This window comes from Nannobrachium achirus (assembly GCF_963921795.1).
Source record: "Nannobrachium achirus genome assembly, chromosome: 22".
Lineage (NCBI taxonomy): Eukaryota > Metazoa > Chordata > Actinopteri > Myctophiformes > Myctophidae > Nannobrachium > Nannobrachium achirus.
The window spans coordinates 5,219,397-5,247,174 of NC_137829.1; the positions used below are offsets into that span (position 1 = coordinate 5,219,397).

A 27,778-nucleotide genomic window follows, 5' to 3' on the forward strand; every position below is an offset into this window, starting at 1 on the left:
TTGGTATAACATACTGATCTTGCCTTTCAGCAAGCCCACATCAGACATGTTTTGTTGGATAACAATGGAGGATAAGATGTGAGTAATCCTCATTCAGGAATGGATAGAGAGCCCAAAGTACACAGAGGAAAAGTGGACGACGGCTCAAGCACAAACACATGTATTGATTTGACAGACTGCTTGAAGCAGAGGATTAGTGGAGTGCTTGTCCATGAGCCCCCCCAACACACAAACACACGGGGAGCGCACGCACACACACACACACACACACACACACGCACGCACGCACGCACACGCACGCGCACGCACGCACGCGCACGCACGCACGCACGCACGTGCACGCACACACACACACACACACACACACACACACGCGCACGCAGGATCCGTCCACTTTCACTACTCTGTCTCTTCACATTTGACATTATGCGTCGTCCTCTGTGAGTGTCATATTTGTTCCCTGCCTGGCCGCTGTAACTCAATTCACTTTCATTGTTGGTCAACAAATTAAATTTGCCCTCGCTGCATCAACGGTGGATTTATAATGGAAGAAATTAAAGCCCTTTTCACTGCGGTTTTCGTCCATCCCTCCGCCCTACTCTCTCTCTCTCTCTCTCTCTCTCAATTAAGGGTGACGCGATTATGACATAAGCTCCCTGCTTATTTGAGTATTCACTTCCTGTTCCTTCTCTGTCCAATTGTCAATTTTCTTTAGTTAATAATGTTTGGTGTTATCACAGTGTGACTTGTCTTGTGAGTCAAAGAATTACAATTCAATCTTGAGAAATCTTCTCGTAATCTTAATCTTAACCTTATTATCCTTCCTAGCGGGTTTTCATCTTGTTATCTTCTCTTGCTGGTTGTTTCTTGCGTTAGGTTCTGCACTTGGGCCAACCTCCCTGTTGTTACCCTTCTCTCTCTTTCTCTCTCAAACTTGTTCTCACACTGTCTGTCTGTCTGTCTGTCCGTCTCTCCCCTCCACTCACCTGCCTCAGTGTGCCCCACAGTGGGGGACAGGGGCCAAACCAGACCCCTGAACAAAATAGGATTTCACCAGCCCTTAAGGCAGTTAAACATTTTTCTTTTTAAACCCTAAAATATAAGCTTTAACCAATTTATATATCGAAGTCTCTAACCCTACCTAACCCTAAGCACACGTGTAGCCACGTAATCGGAATAATCAGACGTCGGACTTTCGTAATCCTTCCTGAAAAAAACCTATGCCTAAACTTAAACTTAAAACCTAATCTTAACCCAGGTGTTTCCAAAAACGTTGTTATTGAACGTTTCTGGAGAAATGTACAGTGACTCTCTTCACTTGGAATACTACAAAACGATGGAGCGGGCGCACAGAAAACCAAGAAAATCACACTTAGTGTGAAGCGAGCAGTGCTATTTATTACAGTTAATTACAGGGTCTTCAACGTTTTCAGGCCAAGGATCCCTTAGTCGAGAGAGAGATGAAGCAGGATCACTCACAACCCATATATACCATATAATTTCAGTGTATTTTAGAATCATGTCAATTTGTGTTTTCAGATATTTAACCACTCGTCAATACTTAATAAGCTTGACCTTTCACTCTACACCTTTTTCCCATCTACACCAAACCTCTTTGCCGAAAATAACAGATCTACAAGCTCACACCGCCTCGCACTGAGGATGTTCTTTGTGGTTAATGTGTTGGGACAGATGTTGAAGACAGTGGTGTTGAGAGGTCACTGACCTGTGTGACCTTGTTCAGGGTCCTGGTCCTTCTTGTTGGCAGTGATGTCCTTATGGGACACCAGGAAGAGAACCACCTCGCCCTTCTCATTCTTAATGGGCACAATATCCAGCAGACACCAGAACTGGGTACCTGGAATGGACACACAGATGGGCAAACCCAAGGGCTTTTTTGTTATTATGAGAGACACAGTTACACGCACATGCACGCACAACACGCAAGCGCTCACTCTCACACACACACACTCACACACACACACACACACACACACACACACACACACACACACACACACACACACACACACACACACACACACACACACACACACACACACACACACACACTCCATCTAAATAATGTCTTTGCCTGTGGAGATTGATGCATCTGTTGCCTTCTGCTACAGGGTACAGTATATGCGCCATGTCCCTAACCACAGTCAAATTGTGAAAGCTAAGGCTAAGTCATGTCCAGTAACTCCATGGGTAGAGAATGGCACCTTTGCTGACTGTGTTAATTTCCCTGAGCCCAACTTAAACAAACCTACATTCTTTCCCAGCATCAAAAATAAACAAATTACATTATGCTGAAAGGACGGTTGCTCCCCAGTAAGGTTTTTCATTATTTTAATTTGCCACAACCTTATTAGTGTTATTTTGTTATTTATTTCTTTTCTGCAGAGTAAATTAATCCACAACTTGAGGGGATTCAGGTCACACACAAACCCATACAGCACACGCACAGAATACTCAGTGTCATGAATAGATCTTTAGTTTCGTATGATGAGAAAAAGAAATGCTTGCTAAATATAAAATGGCTTTAAGTCTATTTCTATAGAAACTGGCGCTTGGATACAGCAAAACTACAAGTGTGTGTGTGTGTGTGTGTGTGTGTGTGTGTGTGTGTGTGTGTGTGTGTGTGTGTGTGTGTGTGTGTGTGTGTGTGTGTGTGCATGCGTGCACGTGTGTACTGGACACATGCTTGTGTGCACACGCACAGTATGAATGCGTGTGCATGCGCACATAAGTCTTGTGTGTACCGGTACATGTGTATGGGTGTGATTACTCTGGTGTGCTTCATGCACAAAACCATGTGTTCAAGGGCCAGAGCACTCTGATTGGTTTCGGTCATTATCTGGAGACAGAGAGCGTGTGCCTTTATTGGATAAAAGCTTTTTCATAATGGAAGCCTGGCTGCTTTTACTTTGGTCATTCGGAGCTGAATGGAGCTTGATGCTGGCAACAGACCAAAGGACAACAATATAAAATAACAACCTGGACGCTCAGTGAGCTTAGCCCTAATGCGATCATTAGATGCTACTCCACTTGCCAATGTTTGCTTCAATTTCCCTCAACTTTCGCCTGATTCCCCCCGAATTATAGCTTTATTTTATTGCCAGTTTGTGTCGAGTAGTTAATCAAAGCATGATTCAGCTGTGACAGGAAAAGGAAATAATACGGCTTGGTTTGCTGTATTGTTGATTGTAGTAGTGACCTTTTGACCTTATGGTCGTTGATTGGGAGAGCACCTCTTTACACTGACTGGCCTTGAGCAGGAAAATAATACATTAAAAAGATTAAAAGGAAATGAAGAATGTCCAAAAGGTAGAGTAAGAGATATTGTTTAGTTAAAACAAGAACTATGATATACATGTAAACTTTTGCACTTTGGACAAAACGTGTTTTGGATCAAATCTGTAGAGAAGAGAATAGTAGCAAAAGGTGTGTTTTGAAGATTATAAAATGCACAGCGGCTTGGTATAGCACAACAGCAAAATTCAGGATAGAGTGTCTTCCTTGGTCTCTGTACACGCAAAGTGTAATGTCGATCATATTAGGTGTGCACAGCCACACATAGACATTAACACACACCGACACACACACACACACCTCCATGGCCTGTCAGCCTGATGAAGGCAAAAATAAAGAACATCATCCATGTCTCACCGTCACCAAATCCTTACAACTCTACACTATCGATGACTAAAATAGGAACCTGGGAAAATGAAACAAGGGGAAAAAATAAACGAATTCTCTCTGAAATGCTGGTTAGGAACAATCAATCAAAGTGAGACAACCAGCATAACCAGTAGAGGCGGCATGGGGTTCCTCTTCCCCTTCTGGTGAGTAATAATCATCACGTAGTCTCTGACATTCAAGGGTGCATGTACCGGCTGTCAGTCGTGACTCATGAGATTGATTTAACTGCTTGTGCTCTTTCTGCCTGGATGTGATGCTGCGGACTTCCTCCATAATTGAACACACGTAGCAGATACTGTACCTGCTCCCCCACTGCAGGGAGTTCTCTTTGATACTCTTCCAGGATTGCGCCTCAACTTTCAATCAAAACAATTCAGACAAAGGCTAAAAGTGCCTTTGTCTGAATTGTTTTGATCATAGATGTGATTCCATTTGATAGCCAAGGGAACTTGCGTTTGATAACCAGCATTAACATGCCTCATGACTGCTTATTTGCTCTTGATAATATTATTCATGAATTGAATATGAATTAGTTCTTGCTGAGATTCCATTATGTTGTCTGATTCTACAGATTGTAGCATCGTGACATTGGCACTCAGTCAACTATTATGCCTGTCTATCAATAAAGCAAAGGTCTTCGTGTCACTAATAACCTAGAAGTCCATAATGTACTTTCCTTGCATGATAACAATAAAAGAAAATGCAATAACTATAACCCTGACATCCATATTTTGGTCAGGTGAAAACGTTTGAACATTTTGATAAATATTTTTGATTAGTTTTTTGAAAATGTATGAACTTTTTTTTAACAGGACTTCTCTAGTTAAATGATGAATGTCATTTAGGAAGAAAAAAAAGGGTCACTGGGCACGGATTCACCAGGAACTAATATGTAATAAAATAAATTAGTAATCACATACATTATGGATGAGTGTCACTGAATGAATAGCTAACAACAGATAAACAACAGCGGGGCAAAAAGGCCAGCAGGGTTGCCTAACAACAATGCATCCTATCCGATTAGACTAAATGCCCCAAATGTAACATAAACATAACATTGTAGCGTTTACAGTGGTGTAACTAAAAAATAACTAAGTATTACTTAAGTACTTGAGTACACTTTTGAGTTATTTGTACTTTACTTGAGTATTTCCAATATCCAATACTTATACTTCTGCTCCACTACATCTCGGATCCAAATACTGTACTTTTACTCCACTACATTTATTTGAAAACTTCAAATAGATCATTCTGCATAACAAGTACTTTTGGTACTTTACGTACATTTTAAGTGCATACCAATACTTTTGTGAATTTTGAATTCCAGTAAACAGAAATACTCTATTTACTTGTAACAGAGTATTTTGACATTGCAGTGTTGATATTTTTACTTAAGTGAACTGAGCTGAGCGTTTAACACTCTCCTCTGACCAAGCACGTGCACAAATAGACATCAAAGGGGGCTTGAGCCCCTGCCCTTTTATCCGTCAGTAAAAAAAGTGCCTTGACCAGACCCTGAATGCAAGTAGTGAAAATAGCCGACCTCCAAGCTCACAACGCGTCGCACTCGCAGCACGACGCGTTATGAGCTTGGAGGTCTGCTATTTTCAATATCTTCACCAAAAGGCCATTTTAGACATTTCAGCCCCTGCCTCTCTAACATTCTCTGCACGTCCCTGCCTCTGACTACTAGACTGTGAATGAAACTCTGGTCATCGGGTTGCTTGTGGCGGGGACAGCGCCTGCTTCCATAAATGCATGTCATCAGCCTGAAAGCAACTGTTCTCCTCTCCCATTACACACCCAATAATCCCTGGCTAGGTGGCTATATCTGCAGGAGGCTGAATTTGTTACTGTGAACATTGTTTTCCAACGACAATGACCCCCTTATCCTGGCAGTGGGGATCTATGCACCTTAAATAATGCATTTCTACCAGCAGCGATTGTTTCAATAAAGACATCGGCTGCATATTGATTTTTTATTTGTCCCCGTCTGACCAAGACATATTAATACTGAGGGATAAAAGGTGCCAATGGAGGGGCACGGTGGCACAGTCGGTAGCGCTGTCGCCTCACAGCTCGAAGGTCCTGGGTTCGATGGGGCACCTGATGGAGGGGAAAGGAATTGGTTGGAATAACGTGTTCTCTCCACATGTTACGTCCAGCCAGGGAAGCTCCCCCCTGTCAGGTGATAAGAAGCGGCCTGTTCCCTCCTTATGCACTGAAGGAAGCATGTGCTCAGTTCGGGGCCCTCCCCAGGTTGGCAGACTGCATCTTTAATAGTTAGATACAGCCTATAGACCTTTGGAGTATTTGTCGCTGTGTAGTTGCATACACAGTGAAATGAGGTATCTGCATTTAACTCATTCTAAGTAACAGGAGCAGTGGGTGTTAAGCAGCGACTCAGGAAGCAGGTGCATTAAGTACAGGCACACTTCCACTCATTGCTGAAGCCTGGAATCCAACCTGCAGACATTTGGTTTCCCAGGTGGACTCTCTAACCATTAGCCGCCCCCAAATTACATTATGCTGAAAAGGCTCACAATCAAAAGAGAGGATTCAGACAGTTGCTCTCCTATTACATTTGAATAATCCCTACAATGGAACGTTATTTTAATGAGCCACAACCTATTTAGTATTACACACTAAATACACACTTGTCTCAGTGTACAGTGTACTTGTGAACTGATCAAAAGTGGTCTGTCTGGGTTGACTAATATTCCTGAAAAGTCAAAGATTTTCACCCGACAGTGACTATAGTGCTGTATATACGATATGCATGAATCTATTCATGCTTATTTCGCTGGATTGCAGCTTATAGACGCATACCGGTATTCCATGTCCAATGTACAGATGTGCCCTTTCAACTCTTCGGTATTTACTGTTCTTTTCCTGACATTTTCCTGCAAATGCATTATTTTTTTTCTTTCCCTGTTTTGCCTTTCACATTTTTATGGGGAATGGAGGGTATTTTTGTAGAAACTCGCAAATGGCAAGAAACCACTCCATTCCCATTGAAAGGCAGAATCCACTTTTTAAATTTAAACCTCGAAGTCAGAGAAGGTCATAAAAATAGCAAAAAATACCTGATCTACAAGCTCAATGTTCTGCAAATCCCCTGAAAATCTACTGTCTTGCCAATGGCAGGAGGACGTGTGAAGTTTTGAAACTGCACATCTACCGTATGTGCCACATACGGTAGATGTGCAGATACTATGTGGTGTATGTGTTTTTTCTGAATGGCTCGAAAAGCCCACTGTTCCATGGACACCACAACATATCCCACTCAATGAAGTGTGTCGAATGGTATTAAATCCCGCTGCTATGAATATATTATGAGTCTGCACTCCATGAGTAAACTGTTGTTTAAACATGTCTTAAGGCTGTAGCAGGAGGAACTATCCTGCCCTCACTCTGTAAAGTATAAATGTGTTTATTCTTTTCTCGACGCCCTCGGCGGATCGTAAAACATGCAAATGTATGAGTGTGGAGGGGAGCCAATAAAAAGCACATCCACTTCAGCGGAATTTTTCAGGCTGGAAGCTTCCTGTTTGGTCAGTTCTCTTGTAGAACAGTGGTTCTCAAAGTGGGGTCCCCATGGGTCCTTGAAGGGGTTCCAGGGGGTCCCAGGGGGCAAAATGTTAACCCTACAGTATGTACTAATACTATAATACAGGGGGATAGGAATAATATAATACTAATATTATATTGGATACTTGAAAATAGCTGATCTACAAGGGAGCTTGTGAAGCAGCTACCGGTATAACAAAAATACAAAAACGAACAAATATTTTAACATAAACATTGTATGGGATTCCTGACACAAAATCTTTTCAGATGGGGGTCCGCAGCCAAATAGATATTAATTCCTGGACATGAAAAGGTTTGAGAACCACTGTTGTAGAAAATCAGTTCATTTTCTAACACGCACTCACACACTTACACATGCAGACACGCAGACACACGTACATACACAACCCCCCCCCCCCACCCCACACACACACACACACACACACACACACACACACACACACACACACACACACACACACACACACACACACACACACACACACACACACACATACCCCAGTGTTGATTTTGTCGACTAAATACAAACTAAATAAAAACTAAGCTGTGATAACTAAAACTAAGACTAAATATATTGACAATTTCGTCAACAAAATAAAAACTAGACTAAAACGTTAGAGAGGGACTAGTGGAGAAGAGAGTCATTTTATGTTTGGTTGCTCTCAAGTGTTGAGTGCTGAAAATAGCAGATCTACAAGCTCACAACGCGTCGCGCTGCGACGCGTTGTGAGCTTGTAGATCGGCTATTTTCAGCACGCAACCAAGTGTAAAAACAGTCATTACGATGCCATCAAGGCCTGCCAAAATACATTTCAGTTGACTAAATCAACTGTAGATTTAGTCGCCTAAAAACGTATGATATGTAGTCGACTAAAACTTGACTAAAACTAAAACTTTTCAGCTGACTAAATTATGACTAAAACGAAATTATATTTTATTCAAAAGACTATGACTAAAACTAAATCAAAATTTGCAGTCAAAAACAACATTGACATACCGTTGTTTTGGGTTGAGATTGGCACATTTCCTGGGGCAATCTGCCCAGATCATGCATGTCACACGTGTCTTCTTCTTCTTTTTTTGTTTTTTATTCTCAAAAAAGCATCTGCAATGTAGTGCATTTGAAACTACATTGCAGTGCACATCATGGGGTGATCACTGCTTGCCTCCTTTGAATTGTTTTATTTTAATTTTTGTTTATTTTCTATTTATTTTGTTGCTGAGTGAGGTCAACAGACAAAGTGACATGAGTGAGATGAAAAAACCTGAGTGAAATGTGCCAATGTGAACCAGAGACATCGGGTACCCATATGAATGAACTGTCTCCTACCTTCCTTCTTGTAGAAGACCAGCTCGGTCTTGAACTCTCCGCGCTCATCCAGAGCTCCTTGGATCTGGGCCGTGAGTCCATCGCTGGTCTCCGGACCGTACAGGAAGTGACACGCGCAGCTCTTCTGCATGAGCTCGGCCCGGGCGTAGCCGGTGAGCTCACAGAAGCCATCGGAGCAGTAAACGATGGGGTACAGGGACTGGACCTGGGCGTTCCCCAGGACAAAGTTACTGTCTGTGTGGAGAAGAGAGAGAGAGGGGAATCATTTCACTACCATGGACTAGAACAGGGTTCCCCAATAGGCGGCCCGCGGGCCATTTGATGCTTTCATTGATAAGAAAGATCACTAACGAGCACTTGACACTTTTATGGCCCAATAAATGACCTCAGTGCACAACCCCTTTGAAGTTCAAAGGTAGCAATTACATGTAAGAGCTCTGGCCAGCTCCCGCCAACAAAAACGTCCCTCCAAGGGATGAATGTCAACAAAAACAGTGGAATAGAACTTGGCACGACTCGCATGTCGCCCTGAGGCGTCTTACTAGTATAGTGACTGATAAAGGGAAATGACTGCTAAAAAATGTATATACAAATAGTCTTAATGTTACCTAGTTTCCCATGGTCAGCGTACTGTCTATTATAGATGGCAGTATTGGAAGTAAAAAGTAATTAAAAGATATATAGTATAGTATAGTATAGTATAGTATAGTATAGTATAGTAACGATATAAGATCTGTATTAACCACTTTCATGAGTGTGTGTGTGTGTGTGTGTGTGTGTGTGTGTGTGTGTGTGTGTGTGTGTGTGTGTGTGTGTGTGTGTGTGTGTGTGTGTGTGTGTGTGTGTACACACGTGTGAGTTCACGCATGCATGCATCCATTGTATAAGTGTATGTGTGTGTGTAATGTGCTGAATGTGCATATTAATAATATCATAAATATTGAATGGAAAATATGATGTGCCAGGGCTGTATTCAATTAACACTGTCAGCCATTTAGATGGTTGGAACGTTCTAAAAGTGATTATTTATTACCTAGTGCTCAGGCCCTCTCATTGATTCATCCATTCTGGGGGTCCCAAAGAGCCCCTTTGTTAAATATTTCATGGCCTAATGGAGGCTTAGTGTGTGTGTTGTGTGTTGTGTGTTGTGTGTGTGTGTGTGTGTGTGTGTGTGTGTGTGTGTGTGTGTGTGTGTGTGTGTGTGTGTGTGTGTTGTGTGTGTGTGCTTTACTTTCGGTTCAGTGACAGACAGCATAAAATGATCCTTTGAGACGAGGAACTAAATCACTGAGAAAGGAAAACAAGTGTGTGTGTGTGTGTGTGTGTGTGTGTGTGTGTGTGTGTGTGTGTGTGTGTGTGTGTGTGTGTGTGTGTGTGTGTGTGTGTGTGTGTGTGTGTGCGTGCGTGCGTGCGTGCCTGCCTGCCTGCCTGCCTGGCTGCATGGCTGCCTGCGTGCACATTTGAATGAATGGTTGTGCATGCACGTGTGGCCAATTTGTTCTACAGGGTTATTAACCTTTGATGAATTTCTACGTGCCTCTTGCAACATAACCGCAGGCTTGGTTATTCATACCGTGCGGTGTTTCAGACTGCAGGGCACAAGTACAGGTGATGGAGTAATACTGTAGCCAAAAATACTGTAGGGAAACAACTATCTGATTAGTAAATTACTCCCTCTCCCCATGTTTCTTGCCATTTTCCTATCACACTGTGCTCTCTCTCTATCTCTCTGTCCTAAGCCAGTGGTTCTCAACCTGTGGGTCGGGACCCCAGGGGGGTCCCCAAATTATTTTGGGGGGGTCCCCAGATGATTAACTTAATGTGGAACATTGTTTTCTCACTCAACAGTAAACAAAGCAACACAAAGTTTAAGTGTATAGAGGGTATCTGCACAAATTGTCAAATATTAGAGGCAGAAATTGTGAAAATAGCCGATCTACATGATCACAACGTGTTGCAAGGCGTTGTGAGCATGTAGATCTGCTATTTTCACAATAGAACCATGTTATACAAAATGTAATGCCTCAACTCTTAGTGCTCGTCAGGTCCCCAGTTAAAATATGATTATTTTGCGGGTCGCGGCCTGAAAAGGTTGAGAACCACTGTCCTAAGCAGTAAGCTCACACTCCATCTCCAAGTCTCTAGAATCTAGATCTTTCTATTATCTTGTTCTGCTGTTGTTATCATCACTAAACTGTGTCTCTCTCACCGATTCTCAGGAGGGGACACAAAGATGACAGGTTGTTGACACAGGATGACATTGTGTAAAAATTGTGTAAATAAACAGGACACAGAGACTCGCTCAGGGAAGAATCCCTGTTGGCTGAGAACATATCATCACTACCGGGCAGAAACCTTGTATCTCCAAGTTTAAAATGTGTGTGTGTGTGTGTGTGTGTGTGTGTGTGTGTGTGTTTTTTTCGTAAAGTAAAGCCCTGCTTCATCATACAAGACTGTCGCGCAAAACTAGTGAAAACATTTTAAATCATTTTTTAAATGATAAATACAAAACGAACGGTTTTGGACATACAATGTTTCCACCCGACAACAACGATATGGCACGCTGTCATTTTGCTTTCTATTTCCTCCTCCCTGCATCCTATGGGAAACAACCTTGATGGCCGATGCTAGACCAATGCAATCAGGGGATGAGGGGCACATTCTGAGGGCGATCCGAATGCAGCAACTAGATGGCCTTTGAAAACCTTTGCATTTTTCTTCTTTCATTTCGTATGAAACTAGAAGATCCGAGCTACAAAATAAGGTACAGTTTTGGTGCGTCTACACATACACTAAGAACATGGTCAAAGAGCCATACTTGCATAAGTATGTACAATACACATGTTCACAAAAACACAACACACACACGCACGCGCACACACACACACACACACACACACACACACACACACTTTGTACATAATCAGCCATGCTTGTTTACTTTGATCATTCTTTCTAGTCCTAGTTGCCGTTGCCAGGATACGGCTTCCATGATCAACTGGCCTTGATGATGGTATTGATCTTTGTTCATGTCTGGATTGCCTTCCCTCATCCTTTCTCTCTGTTTGTCCCGCTCATTTTCTTGTCTTTACCTGTACCTGTACGGTACCTGTGCGTATGTTTGTGTGCGTGCGTGCGTGCATGCATGCTTGCGTGCATTCGTGCGTGCGTGTGAGAGGTATTTTCTTGACTATCGCCGACGATGTCATCCAAAAGATGAACTATTTTCATGTTTTTGGGGCGACCCATCACCTCATGGCCTAGTATCGCCAGTAACTGCCGGGTCCCATAGACCAGTGGTGGTTCTCAATATCTTCAGGCCGCGACTCCCAAATAATCATATTTGAACTGAGGACCCCCCCCCACCCCCCACCCTGACGAGTACTAAGTTGAGGCATTACATTTTTATAACATGGTTCTATCGTGAAAATAGCCGATCTACATGCTCACAACGCCTCGCAACGCAAGGCGTTGTGAGCATGTAGACCGGCTATTTTCACAATTTCTGCCTCTAACATTTGACAATTTGGACATTAGTCATTTTAGAGTTAAAAAGGCCTTAAATTGTCACTTAAACGTACATATACCGCTACCCTAAATACACTTAAACGTTATGCTGGTTTGTTTACTGTTGAGTGAGAAAACAATGTTGCACTATAAGTTAATCACCTGGGGACACCGCAAAATTATTTGGAGACCCCCTGGGGGTTCCGACCCACAGGTTGAGAACCATTGCCATAGACAAATAACGCACTTCCGGAAAAATCCTCCAGGCTGTCGCCCGTGGTCGCCCGCTGTTAAGATGCACCATCAGGCTCTAGTTTCAAGTACATGTCCTTCAGGTCATCTGTAGAATGTTTTAGTTTGACGAGCAAAAGCAGCAAGCATGGAGATACTGTAACAGACAAGCTGTTTGATAGCATTCTTTTGCAAGCTGCTATAAAGTACACCAAATACCATATTTAAAACCTCTTCAGTGCACTTGTTTCAGGTAATCAAGATGAAAGATTCACAAGGGTTTATTTGTCACTCACTCACTCACTCACTCACTCACTCACTCACAAGCACACAACAAAAAGATACAGTGAATACTAGTAAGACACCTGAGGGTGGAATGCGACCTCATGGTGACATGCGACCTCGCCCTAAAGGGCGAGGTCGCGCCAATTCTTGACCATCTGGCCAACCACAGCGTTTCTCTGACGATTCTAGTTGTTGTCATTCTGGGGGGAGTTTGTTCATGTTTTTGTGAGGGTATCAACCCTAGGAGACACGGGGAGAACATGCAAACTCCACACAGAAAGGCCCTATCGCTCACACCCTAGGTTGGGTTGGCGATAGGGCCTTTCTGTGTGGAGTTTGCCTAAACATGGAGATGTGGTACAGAAGGACTCATATATGGGCATAAAAAGTATGTCATGTGACATCACTTCCTGTACAGACAGTCAGACAGACAGACAGCCATTGACTCTGACCTAACAATGGCTACTGTCTATGACGGTAGTTCCATATGACATATTGGACTAGACTATCTCCATATATAGTGTTATCCACATCTCCATGTTAGGACTCATATATGGGCATAAAAAGTGTCATGTCATGTGACATCACTTCCTGTACAGACAGTCAGCCATTGACTCCGGATTAACAATGGCTACTGTCTATGACGGTAGTCCCATATGACATATTGGACTAGACTATCTCCATATATAGTGTTATCCACATCATCCATGTTTAGGCCAAACAGATTCGCTCCATTTCTCCATGTATAGGTCCAAATGCCTAACGTTGAGCTTGACAACGAAACGTTCTTAACACAGCCGCCCCCATATTTACTTTAGAAAATATGTTAAATTCTAAGTACGTTTCGAGTACCGGTTTGATACATCGACCTAAAGTTGGATCCAGGCCTAATAACTTTATCTGGCCGCCCCGTTGCCACCTCCTTGTTACATTTTCTTTTCTCCAGGTGGATGGACATTCTTTCATGGACATCCTTTCATAGGTGATCTAAGTCCAGCCGCCCGTATCAGCCATTGACTCCGGCCTAACAATGGCTACTTTCTATGACGGTAGTCCCATATGACATGATGGACTGGACTATCTCCATATATAGTGTTATCCACATTTCGTGTAGCTGCCCTGTACAGGAAGTGATGTCACAACTCGCTGACATCACACTGACATCACAGAGGTTACGGAAGGACACTCAAGCGACACGGTTCTTCAGAGTATATGCGACCTTCGGTCGCAATAACTTGAAATTAAAATAGCACAAGTTAGGAAAAGACAAGTAATGGTGAAACCTTTGAGCAGCAACGAAGTGATACAGAATATGGGGGGAGAATAATTGAACACCTGGATATACTACAGTGCGTATACAGGTATACGCGGTATACTCTGTTGGGAGCAACAGTTGTTTTTTACAGATAGTCGGCAGTCTTGTTTTGTTTCGATTTGTTGTCCTCCTTCAGGGCTGATAGCCTCAGGCAAATAACTCTTGCTGAGTCTCATTGTTGTGTCCTTGCACTGGTAGTCTGGTACAGGTACGTAGAACAGCATGATGTTTTGACATTTCTGTCTACCAACTTCACTCTCCATCATCTCATCTGATTTTCTCTTTTTACCTCAGTGGTGTTCTGTCCAGGTTTTTAATGAGGGTCTTAAGCCCAATTTATTTACTGCACGCCGGTATCGTGTGCCAGAAATAGACAGTCTACAAGCTTACAACGCGCCGGGCCACAACGCGTTGTGAGCTCGCAGATATACAGTCTATTTTCGGCTAGTCATAGACTGTGGTTGCTGTGTCACACTCCTGTCAACTGACACCCCACTCATAACACAAAACCTACTGGCCTTCTGGTGTATATGAATTGGGCTGAATGTACTGTATTTTTTGCATGCATGTTTCTCTGTGTGTTTGCATGTGTTAATGTAGCTGTTAGAGAGGATTTCACTTCACTATCGTTCTCTGTGTAGAGCAGAGAACCAGGAGCGTCCAGCTTGATAGCTTGAGGCTATTTCTCGGTAGCTGTCCATTGCAATCACCATAAAAAGCAACTGCATTCTAGAATTGTGTCTACTCTCATTTCAGTTGAAAACATGCTATTTCTGTCATTGGATAAAGCATGAATTATCCTTAAGGCATCGCGCCCTATTGCGCCTATAATCCAGAAAACTATTATCCATAATTAATTCTAGTTTTTTTGCTGCTGCTACAATGTTGAGGAACCAAAACCAATGAATGTTACTCTTGTGTACAAGTATACAGCAAATCTAGGAAGAGCCACAGATCCACATGACATTCACTCAGGCCAATATGCAAGAAAAGGGTCCCAATTCTCACCCTAAGTTGAAGTGATAATACTACTCCTTAATCTAATTTCTATGCAGCACTTTTCAGCACTTTTCAGCACTTTACAGAATGAAATGGAGCCATATGTGAAAAAGCAACTGCTGAGTCCCATCTTCTGGGCTCTGAAATGAAACCAACACCTGACAGGTGTGAAATGAGCTGTGTGGGGAATGAATGTCGTGACACATAGCCTGCCTTTCTAGAGCTAATGTTTTGTCCTGCTGTCAGTCCCTTGTGCATGATATGTGCATGTGTGTGTGTGTGTGTGTGTGTGTGTGTGTGTGTGTGTGGGTGTGTGGGTGTGTGTGTGTGTGTGTGTGTGTGTGTGTGTGTGTGTGTGCGCGCGTATGTGTGTGTGTGGCTGTGCTGTGTGTGTGTGTGGGTGTGCGTGCGTGTGTGTGTGTTACTGAGAGAGAGACAGAAAGCTTGTCCATGTCCATGTCTGATCGGGGGATTGATTGAATATAATATATTCAATCAATATAATCAATCAATCAATATATACCGGTATATATATATATATATATATATATATATATATATATATATATATATTCTGTGACTACTTGAAAAGAAAGAAGGAAAAAAAGAATAATTGCTGGAAAAAAGAATAATTGCTGGCAGTGATTAGTAGTTTGGTTAAATAGTCTTGGCAGTGAATGAGTTAATCTTACAAAGGGGCAAGGATCTATCAGTCTGTGGAGTCTTTAAGTAATGCTTACGTCACGCGCTCCCGCTATCGGGTCATGATGATGACAGGAACCAGAAGGTCATGACAGGAACACAAAGAACATTATTTTACCAAGTAATTAGACTTCTGAATAAGGACAAGTAGACTAATACACAATAATGGTAGCCTGACACTCAGACTGAATAATGGAGTGAAACAAAATGTCAATTCAGGCTGAGGAAAACCACTTCAATGAGAGCACCACCAGACCCCTGAATCGCCAAAACAAATTTTTAAAGGGGCGTGGCAAGCGATTCAGGGTCTGGAACCAGGCTACAATGATGTGATCAGGTATAATCCAGTACCTGGCTTAACACCTTGACGTCCGAAATAGAATGGTGGTTGGTAGATTAGCCGTGACATTTCTATTATTGTATTGTGATCTGAGACATAATATTATGTTTATAAACATGACCCCGCAGCCCCTCCATCTTGAACAGCGCCGCTGTTTTTTCTTTTTTTCCCCCCCCCAGGCCAGTAACTCACCATGATTTTCTCGATTTCCGTTGGGATAGAATGGGGGTTTTGACCGATCGTCGATGTCCCCGTGCGTTTCGCGTGCGCGATCCTTTCACGTAAATGTCCCCGCAAATAGTCCATGTGTGACTGAAGAACAGAACTGAAAAGTTTCGCTAGCATAGCCCCAAGCATGGCTGCAGGAGGAGCTCGAGTGTGTAGACAGTAAACGGATGGGTGGAAGGTGCCTTGGAGAAGGAGAGGCGCTGACGTCACCTCTGCTTCATGCACGGTCTGCATGAGCTATCAGTGCACGAGTGGTGACTAGGGAAGGTTAGACGATCGCCGATTTTCGGATCAAAAGCTTTTATTCCGGTTTTAAAGACAAAGTCCGGGAATGTACGACGTGGCTGAGAGTCCCTGGGGGGATGTGCGATATAGTACGGTTTTAACATTAAGGGGCTCCCCTTGGCTTAGAAGGTGTTAAAGTCCTGTTTGCAATTTGTTGTGAGGGGAGTTTCTCACCTGAACTGAGTCAGTGGGTCCCTAGACATGAAAAATCACAGAGGTGCTCGTCCGCCATAGTGGCACGAATGGCGTAATGGCTGAATCAAATATGGCTGCCATTGGCTATGATGAAAATCCAACTTTTCTGTTTCTGGGTGTATATTCACATGTAATACCTCCATTTTGGACTAATTGGGGAATGGGGAATTCATTTCTGATATTGTTTTGACCATTTTGGGTGATTTGGACCTTGTAAGTTCATGGTCAAGGTCATTTTGCTATTCCGAAGACCATAGCCATAACTTGACCATTGTTAGGAGTAAAAACAGGTGCAATAGGTCTAAATCAACACAACACCTGGACCACTTTTTGGGGAGAAAATAAGTACATCTATAGGCCTAAATTCTCCTTTAATTATGTATTCAGTTTTTTATTATTGAACTGCAAGTCGGGGGAGCACTGGCAAATTAATTTCACCCTTTTACTGTGAAGTATTTTTAAGGTGGGACAATAAAGTCTTTCTGAATCTGAAGAGGTTATGAAAGCAAACTGGAGGTCAAGACAGGAACCACGTTGACACCAAGAGTGGTAGAAACGCTGGGTCTCGGGGGCACGGTGGCGCAGTGGTTAGCGCTTCGCCTCACAGCTAGAAGGTCCTGGGTTCGATTCCCGCCGGGGGACGCTGTGGGCGCTGGCGGCGTGTTCCTCCTCCGCGTCATCAGCGCCCACACCCTAGGTGGGGTTGGCGATAGGGCCTTTCTGTGTGGAGTTTGCATGTTCTCTCCGTGTCTCCTAGGGTTGTTACCCTCACAAAAACATGCACATAATCCTGGTCTCAATAATGCCTCCCCCTGGCCAGCCGGGGCGCCTGATAGAGGGGAAAGGAACTGGTTGGAATAACGTGTTCCTTCCACGCGCTACGTCCAAACCAGGGAAATCTCCACTGTCAGGTGAAAAGAAGCAACTTGGACTCCTCATGCATAGAAGGAAGCATGAGGTCAGTCCGTTGTCTCCCCAGGCGCGGCAGAGGGAGAGCAGAGCCCAGGATTACATAGGCAATTAGCACTGGGTGAAAAAATGGGTTACAAAATTGTGGGATAAAAATTTAGAAAAAAAAAAGAAACGCTGGGTCTCATGCGGTAGACCACCTTAGTTCCAATGACGAAAAGGACATGACTGTTTTGGATTGCAGCTTTAAATGAACGCTCAGGCTATTACAATGTAGGGAATGAATAGCCTGCTTTTAGCTTTTCATGGTGTTGAGTACTGAAGTCAGTGTTGCTGTAATGTTTGAATGGGAGTCAAGGATTCTCAACCAGACATCATTATTTAAAACCCGTTCTCACACTCAATATGAGATCAAACACATGAGGTTTTGTGTGACTAATGTCTGCAAACATTACCATCTGTTTTGGAAATCCTAAACCCATTACTCCCTCCATTTGTTTCTCCCATGCGTAATAATTTCATCTGTGTAGAAGATATAATCATTAGAGATGCAGCGTCCACTCAAAATGCTGGTGATGAGAATCCTCCAATCAAACCAGAGTGTTCAATGACTATTAACAGAAGCAGATACCGTAAGTTACCTGAAATGGTATAATTTACGTTTACATCCCACATTTTGTGTAGATTTATATTTTCTTTTTTAACTTGTAAAGCATGATTCATGTAAACCTCCATTCACACCAAAGAAACACCCACACAGTCTTAGAGTATAGGAACACATTCTGGGCGCCTCCAGTCCACGACGGCTGTTATTGATTGACAGTCACTCTGTCGGATCACTTCCCTGTCATTTCCCACAGCCATACCTACACGCAGAGCTGCTTTCATTGGCTTCAAGAGCTTACACACGCACAAGATTTGAATGAAGTCGGTTGAGATGAAATTCATTCAAATTAGATCTGTCCATGTCAGCGTGCGTTCAACGTGAATTTTGACGTATCGCACTAGACGGGCTGCACGCAAGCCTCCAATGGAAATGAATGGGATGCGTGTGCTCACACACACAACATGCAAACGGTCTGAATGAGCCTTCAGAGCTGGGATACCCAGCCGAAAACCCGCAGGGCCCATTGTCGGTACCCGAGGGTTCTGGCTTGGGTGCGGACGCATTTTCATAATTATGGTCGAACGTCAATTCGGGTCGGAGCCGTCGGACATATTGTTGATATAGCCTACTCTAAGCCTCTAAGGTAAACTCTGGAGTAAACGTGTTGTTGTGATGAAGGGAGTTTGCAGCTTATAGACCTACTTCGTCGTCACGGTGTGTTCCGTGCCAAAGTGGCTGATCTACAAGCTCTCAACAACCGCCATGTTTCAGGACTAAACACCACGCATCTGCGCAGCGCTGGGAGCTGCGCGACACGCTGTGAGCTTGCAGATCGGCTATTTTCAGACGTAGAAACTTGCAGAATGAGTGTGCTGTGCAGCGAATCACTGTAGCCAGATCAGACGTGCAGCACACGTTACTATTTGTATTAATTAAAGGTGATACACCATGCATTTAAAAAGTATTTATGTCATATTGTTTATGTCCCAAAAACGTTTTTTTGACGTCACAAACGGCAGCAAATCTGGACAGCCTGTTTTGAGAACCCGTGGGATGCTTTTAACCTCCACCTTCCCAAAACCAGAGAAAGACACAACGGTCTGAAATGGGACTTTGTGAGGATAGGAGGTGCTAGTGGGACCCCCAAAAAAGGTTTTAAAATCGGAAAAGTGAATTTTCATGGTGTATCACCTTTAATAATCTACATACTATTTAAAACACTTTCACAAGCCACAGTGTGGCTTAATATTCATATTAAGGGTAACAAGCAGGCAAGCCGCATGCTCTGAACATAAGAATACGTTTGCTAGATATGCAGTATAGTCAGTGTAATCCGCGGCTTCCTCAAAGAAAAAGGAGGGGAAAAAGCGGTGGGAAATATAAGGCTCGGCACGGGTCAGACGCATTTCAATGATTAATGCTTGGACGTAGATTTGGGGAGTCGGACACGTTTTGGAACGGACAGAAAACATGTGTGCGCGCCTGCGCGTGTGTGCGCGTGTGTGTGTGTGTGCGTGTGTGTGTGTCTGTCTGTCTGTCTGTCTGTCTGTCTGTCGGTGTCTGTTTGTTTGGAGCTAATCTCACTGCTGGACCGGTCTACATGTATCCCCACTCATCTGTTTTAAATATTGTATGCTGTTTTAAACCTTAAAAATACTTAACTTAACTTAACTTTAGAATGGAAGGCAAGGGGGGCTCTGGTCTGATTTGATACATTTCTATTCCTGTCAGAGCATTACAGAAACACACACACGCACGCGCACGCACACACACACACACACACACACACACACACACACACACACACACACACACACACACACACACACACACACACACTTTAATTTGTTCTAACAAAACATGGCAGATGTCAAGTCAGAGATAGAGAGATATATTCCCTCACTCCTACTCCTCTTCCTACAGTGCTGCCAATCATAAGACCAAAGACTATTTATTGAGACAAGCTGTTCTGCAGGCTTTAAAACAGCGCTGGATTTCCTCTCCTCTCCTCTCCTCTCCTCTCCTCTCCTCTCCTCTCCTCTCCTCTCCTCTCCTCTCCTCTCATTATAAAAGGAACTTCATGGTTTTGATTTGATACATCTGTCATTTGCAAATATTGATATATATATCATCCATGCTTTTATATTTCATCATGTTTCGCGTGCTGTAATTAGTGTGGCTGCCCCTGTAGGGCAACCAGTACTTCTCCAACTTTATTACATCTTCCATCGTCTCCTAAAGTAAACCTTTTTTGCCTGGGGAAATATTAGACAGTTAAATAACTCTCTGAAATGCGACCATATTGCAGCCATCCTTGATCCTGTTCACAGGTTGGCTCTGGGTTTCAGAATTGATTATAATATTTTACTCACAACTTTTAAAACCCTGCAAGGCCAGGCTCCTCATTATATTTAAAATATGCGGGTCCCGTATGGAGATCTTCAGATAGATTTTTTTCCTAAAACTCACCTCATTAACTGGGGCAATGGGGTTTTCCAAGGATTTCTTTCAAATCACTTCATGACAATGCACATTTATGTCCATGCTTTTACATGGTGTTTAATTATTTACTTGCAATTTATTGTGGCGTTTTAGCACATTTCATGCCATTTTCACTTGTTGTACTTTAACAAACTCCTCCTAGGAAGATGGTCAGACTCAGAACAATTACAATTCACAATTTAAGCATAATAGCAGACACTCTTAATCCAGAGCGACTTACAATAAGCAAGGTAATACATCAGTACATCAAAATCAATACATCAAATGGAAAGAAATAGTAGGCTAGTCTAAGAAAAACATAGTTAGACCAAGCAGTAAAGACTTCATAAAAATAAAACATATAATAAATGCTATCTAAATGTATGGTCATTGAGGTTGGGCAAGTAAGTGCTATGGTTAAGGTGGATTCTGAATAGGTAAGTCTTCACACCACGACAGAAGCTTGGGAGTGAGTATGCAGTTCTAAATGCAACAGGGAGTTTATTCCACAGTTTCTAGGAGGGCAAAGAGTCTAGGACGAGTGGATCGTTGTCCTGGGGTTTTTAGTGAGGGTTCTGTCAGCTTCCGTGGGTTAGCTGATCTGAGTGCACAGGATGGGTTATACGGTTCGATCAGGCTTTGAAGGTATGGAGGTGCCATACCTTTGGTGGCTTTGAAGGCCAGCATCATTTTGTATTCTGTGACTGTGTTGGCAGCAACTGGGAGCCAGTGGAGGGAGCAGAGAAGGGGGGAGAGTGAGACATGTGAAAATTTTGACCAATCATACTGTGGCATTTTGGATCAATTGGAGGGGCTTAAGTGTACAGGCCGGGAGGCCAGTGAGGAGAGAGTTACAGTAGTCAGTTTGAGAATCACCTCAAACTCGCTCATCGTACTCACACAACCTTAAAGATGTATTTCCCCCCCTAAAACATGATTATCAGGTATTATGATTATGATGATACTAGGAGGAGGATTCTTTCCAGAACCAGATCCATGTTGATGACATGACTTTATAGATACTGTGTACCGCTTTGCGTGATTTCAGGGCAAGATCTGTAGGAGCAGTGTCCAAAAATGTGTGTTGCAAATATCAGCCTGATGGTGGCGCTCGATGGGACAGATGCATGTTGATGACATGACTGTAGAGATACTGTGTACCACTTTACATGATTTTAGGGCAAAATCTGTAGGAGCAGTGTCCAAAAATGTGTTTTGCAAGAATCGGCCTCATGGTGGCTCTAGAAGTGGGCCATGTGAGAAATGAGGGGTTGTGGTTTGGCAGCCAAGGAGTGTGTGTGCAAAGTTTGGCATGGATAGGGGCAACGGTGGCGGAGATATGAGTAGGGGAAAAGTGTGACATGACGCGTGACAGACAGACTGACAGACTGACAGTCGGTGGAGGTTTTGATAGTAACTGCGACCTGACAGTCGCAACAACAAATAATTATTTCTATTGGTTACACACCCCATGAAGCCTTGGGGTTCAAACCGGCGGAATCGTTCCTATTGACCTGATCATCAAATTATTGGCTTGTGCATAGCGGAATAGGATGGGATAGGTCTACGCACCTGTATTTTAACATCAGTTATTATGGTGGTACATGGAGAGACAGATATTTTCTGAGGTGGTACTTGGTCTAAAAAGGTTGAGAACCACTGGGCTATAGGGCCTGCTTCAGGGCCTTGTATTGATCGGCTGGCCTCTCAGCTATTGGATTTATATGGACGTGCCTACCACTTGTGATTGTATAAATCCTCACTGCCACTTTTGATTGGATTACACAGCAGCTGCACGGCAAAACCACACACACGCACGCACGCGCACCAAAGAGAGAGCCCAAACACAGGCGTGCACAGTGCACATTGTGTAGATGCTCACATGGCCAGAGTGTTGTGCTTCAAGGATATTTTACTCTAACTCCACATTATCAATTTAAGTTGTCAAGAACAGACTGTAACGAAGGTACAGTCTGCACGAAGGTAAAATGTAAAAAACAAAATGCTTTCAGCCCACAGATTGTAATGCAAACCATGCCTTGTTATACAGCTCAAGCCCCCTTTGGTGTCTATGTGTGCACGTGCCTGGCTGAGCTGGTATTAGCAGCAGCATCACTGCCCTCAGTGGTATGACAACAACCATGCAGCAGGTAACGCCTAATCTTAGTCCTAAATAAGTTTGTATTTATCATCATGGTAGATACAGTTGATAATATTATGCAACAATGTGAAGTTACAGTAGCTCATATCTCATTTGTTGACTTGTTGAGTTGAGTGATCGACTGTTTACATTACGGTGTTAGAGTGACCTTGTGAGAGCGCATATGCTTCATAAATAACCAGCTTGCAACATAATAACATGGACCTGTCATAACTACAGTACATCACCTTACTCTACTGCTGTAGACCCATTACCAGTGAACAATAACCATTAATAACTGTCTCGATGTTAGTTATTATGCCAATGACCTGTGCGTCTTATCTTAAACGAATAGACATAAAATGGTACGTTTCATTAACTTCTGTTGTTCTTGATTGCTTCTGTGTGTGTGTGTGTGTGTGTGTGTGTGTGTGTGTGTGTGTGTGTGTGTGTGTGTGTGTGTGTGTGTGTGTGTGTGTGTGTGTGTGTGTGTGTGTGTGTCACGCAGTAGGCAGAGATAGGGATTGGACACATGGGTGGAGGGGCAGGTGTTTGGACATAAAGAGACAATGAGGGATAAATGGGTAGACGCAAAGGGACAAACACAGTAGGACATGTTAACCAAGAAAATTAATTAACAGCAGAAGAATGATAGTATCATGTATATAGCATAAGCAAGCCCCATAATGCAAAGAAGTAAAATATCACAATGATATTAGGCTATAGGTTAAGTTAACCATAACCACTTATATTAGGGGGGAAAATATGCTTTGAATAGATGTCAGGCAATTAGTATAAACTAGTCAGGCTGCTCAGTATTTTTGCAGATTTAGACCTGCATATCAACCTGCATTTCCAGATGCTCTAATGAAATACATGGGACAGCCAAGCACTACACAACGAACCCAGGAACTCTGCTACTGGGTAAGGGAGTCTGACCCTGCCTCAACTACATCACTGCCTGCTGCAGAGTTTAGTGAAATTGACTGTTTAGTTTGTTATTGCAGCAGGAATTAGATTTTACTCTTATACTTAACCAGGCATGACTGGAAGGGGGAAGAAAGTTTAAAGCTGCAATGCGTAACTTATTTTAGTTAATAGAATACAAATGTATTTTGACCAGTCTGTATGGTAGACTCCTGTATGTTCATAACTAGCACATCTTCGGTGGTTCCCGGCTCTGCTATAGAGAAATGCAGACCTTGTGTTAAGGAGGGAACATACTGTAACTGGTTGACGAGGCATTGCCTCACTCAACCTCACATAATCATCCTGTCGAGATTTATTCATTAATAATGACCGCTGATCCACACATTATCCTGCTTATTAGACGGCAAGTTCACAATGTATCGCGGTGTGACGCATTGTGAGCTTGAAGATCGTCTATTTTCAAATGGCCAAAATGTATATAGGACGTAGAAGTAGTCATGTATGTTTTGTAATAATAGTAGAGTAGAAGTAGAAGTATTGGAAATTGGAAATACTCCAGTAAAGTATAAATACCTCAAAACTGTACTTAAGTACAGTACTTAAGTAAATGTATTTACTTACTTACTTTACAGCACTTGAATTTTGAATGGTGTTTTATACTCTTATAATGTAGTGCCTTTATCCAAGGCATTTACAGAGATTGTGCATTACATTCACCCATTCACACACATTCATACACCGATGGCAGAGGAAACCATGCAAGGCACAAAACTGCTCACCGGGAGCAATAGGGGTTCAGAGTCTTGCTCAAGGACTCCTCGAGTCTGGGGGAGCCCGGGATCGAACTGGGAACCCTTTGGGAACCCTCTGTGTTCTAAGACGGCAGCTCTACCCCTGAGCCACTGCCACCCCTGCCACTGTAAAGTGTAAATACTGTAATATTGACATTATTATTTGGCTAACTTGACTTTGACTAACACTTTAACAATTATTAATGGAATTTAAATGTATTCCTACTTCCTAGATCAGTGGTTCTCAAACTTAATTTCAAATAATAATAATAATAATAATAAATCAAAGACCCCAGGGGCCATTTGGTTCCATTTGTACACTCTCAGAGTTACAGACCTGTAAGGGACTCACCCTGAGAGGCCCTGGACCCCACTTTGAGAACCACTGTCCAAGATTTACACACACTGGTATCAGATCGGCCAATTGATAAAAAATGGTATCCGTACATGTCAACTTTTTATAGGAAACTAGTAAATGGGGGGGGGGGGGGGGGGGGGGGGGGGGGGTCAAGAGAAGCTGGCTTATGTATTCATAGTCTGTATTGCTTTTTCTGCAAGCTGTTCTCCTAAAAAAACCTCTAAACTAATCAGTGAAGTACAAAATCTACCATCTACAGATCTTGCCTAGGGCTACTAAAAGGCTAGGGCCAGTCGCCTGTGGCCAGATGAGTCACAGAGTCAGGCAGAGGCTGATGTGTGCACCTGTTGACTTTGGTTCACAGAACGCGGACTGGGAGAGAGAAACATATTGGCTGTCACTGCTCATTAAACGGGCGTAGTGATTGAGGACAATTAAGCCAACAGCACAGAGATGCAAGTTAACCTCACGTGGCTCTCTATAGTCCCGATGTGACACGTGAGCTTGTAGATCGCACACACGTCCCTCCTTAATTCTTTACCTTCTTTTTATTTCATCTTCTACTCCCCCCCTCCCCCCCCACACACACACATGTGTGCGCATGTGCACGGGCACACACACACACACACACACGCACACGCACACACACACACACACACACACACACACACACACACACACACACACACACACACACACACACTATTCCCCATAGTCTCTGTGATCACGTGCAGTGCGCTACAGTAGAGTTGTCTCATTCATACTAATCAGGCCTGCAACGTGAATGGACCGTCATATTGTTGCTGTCTGACAGACAGAAACCTCTTATCTCCATATTTCAGCTAGATATTTTTCGTAAATTAATGTCCTGCTACTTCATCACACCAGAGTGTCGCACAAAGGTTGTGAAAATATATACCAGTAAGACTCCCTAATCGGGAGATAAGCGACCGTTAGGTCGCATACACAAACTTTAGAAGGCAATATAGCCAATCAGGAGGGAATATGGGAAATTGGACAGATCCGATACTGTGTACCGCTTTGGGTGATTAATAGGACAAAAATCTGTAGGAGCAGTGTCCAGAAATGTGTTTTGCAAGAATCGGCCTCATGGTGGCGCTAGAAGAGGGCCATGTGAGAAATGAGGGTTGGAGGTTGTGGTTTGGCAGCCAAGGAGTGTGTGTGTGCAACGTTTGGCATGGATAGGGCAACGGTGGCAGAGATATATGTAGGGCAAAAGTGTGACATGGCGTGACGTGACGTGGCGTGACGTGACGTGGCGTGACGTGACGTGATGTGACTGACTGACTGACTGACTGACAGACAGACAGACAGACAGACAGACAGACTGACAGCCGGAGGAGCTTTTCATAGTAACTTAAAGGGCCACTTCACCTCTGGGACAACTAGATCTTATTTTATTGTTGTTTGGGACACAATCAACACAATCCTGAGTTATTTTTTGTATTCAATCTGTGTTTTGGGATATTTTAGTATTTCAGCTGTGCTAGTGATGCATTTTGCATCATATGATGCATTTTGCATCATCATGCTGCATCATATGATGCAAAACGCATCACTAGCACAGCTGAAATACTAAAATATCTCAAATTGAACACAAAGAATAACTCAGGATTGTGTTGATTGTGTCCCAAACAACAATAAAATAAGATCTGGTTGTACCAGAGGTGAACTGGCCCTTTAAGACCTGACGGTCGCAACAAAGCTCACAACGCGTGTAGAACGGAGGTTCGCCCCCGACAGCAACAATATGAAGAACCATGAATGGTCCTGTGTGGCGAGAAGATGAAAGCAGGATTAAACTCATTTTCAGATGCTGTACATGCTCGTATTGGGTGTGAATCCTAGGCCAATGTGCTTGAGCGTGTACGTACACAGGCACTTTGAACAAAATACAGTGTTTGCACTTCTGTACAGAGTCATGCACTCTGTACAAATGTGCATACACACTAGGAGAGACCATAGACATACAGTATAATTCTCATGATACAATATGAATGAGCAATGGGAGTTTGCTTACGCGTGTGTGTGTGTGTGTGTGTGTGTGTGTGTGTGTGTGTGTGTGTGTGTGTGTGTGTGTGTGTGTGTGTGCGTGCGCGTGCGTGCGCGTGCGCGTGCACGCGTGTGTGTGAGTGCTGCCTGATAATCAAAGCAGCTTTGAAGGCTCCTTTGGCAGCGGATTTGAAAGGTGCAAAAAGTGTGGGGGGAGGCCATTTGAACACCAGTAAATGCATGTTGATGGACAGGGTCTACCCGTGCATGAGTCTGAATGCACATGCATGCTCACACACACTTGCATTGAATGTGCGTGCATGTGCACTGTCCATGGGAGACAACTATATGTGCACACAACCACAGGTACCGGTAGGTACATTATGTGTGCATGTTACTTCTAAATATGAACATAATACTGTAGGCACATTTAGCATGATTCCCTTTGGGAATGGAACAAATTAAAGCTTTTTCACAATAGGTTAAAATATAGAGATAGGAGATTTCTGCTCTACAGCAACAATATTGTCACTGTCGGGCAGAAACCTTGTATCTCCAAGTTTCAAAATGGTATGTTTTTCCGTAAAGCAAAGACCCGCTACAATACTCAAAACTAGTGAAAATAGCAGATCCACAAGCACACAACGTCTCGCGGCGCGATGTGTGCTTGTAGATCGGCTATTTTCACTTTTCACATTTTTTCAAATGATAAATACAAAACAAGCGGTTTTGGACATACATGGTTTCCACACGACAACAACAATGTGGTATTTGGTGGAGACGTAAGACACAGGTTCGGCTTTGTCTGAGACACGCGCACTCAGAGACGAGCAAGA

At 43.2% G+C, this 27,778-nt stretch overlaps 1 protein-coding gene across 1 annotated transcript in view; it reads right to left on the reverse strand.

The window, feature by feature from the left end:
* The window catches only part of kcnh3 (potassium voltage-gated channel, subfamily H (eag-related), member 3), a gene marked incomplete at both ends in the record, with an annotated part of 173,446 nt that overhangs the window by 58,903 nt on the left and 86,765 nt on the right, over positions 1–27,778 (reverse strand). The window contains 2 exons of the mRNA XM_080753654.1: positions 1,727–1,858; positions 8,627–8,860. Of these exons, the coding sequence (XP_080609780.1) occupies positions 1,727–1,858; positions 8,627–8,860 (366 nt within the window). The remainder of the gene's footprint in view (positions 1–1,726; positions 1,859–8,626; positions 8,861–27,778) is intronic.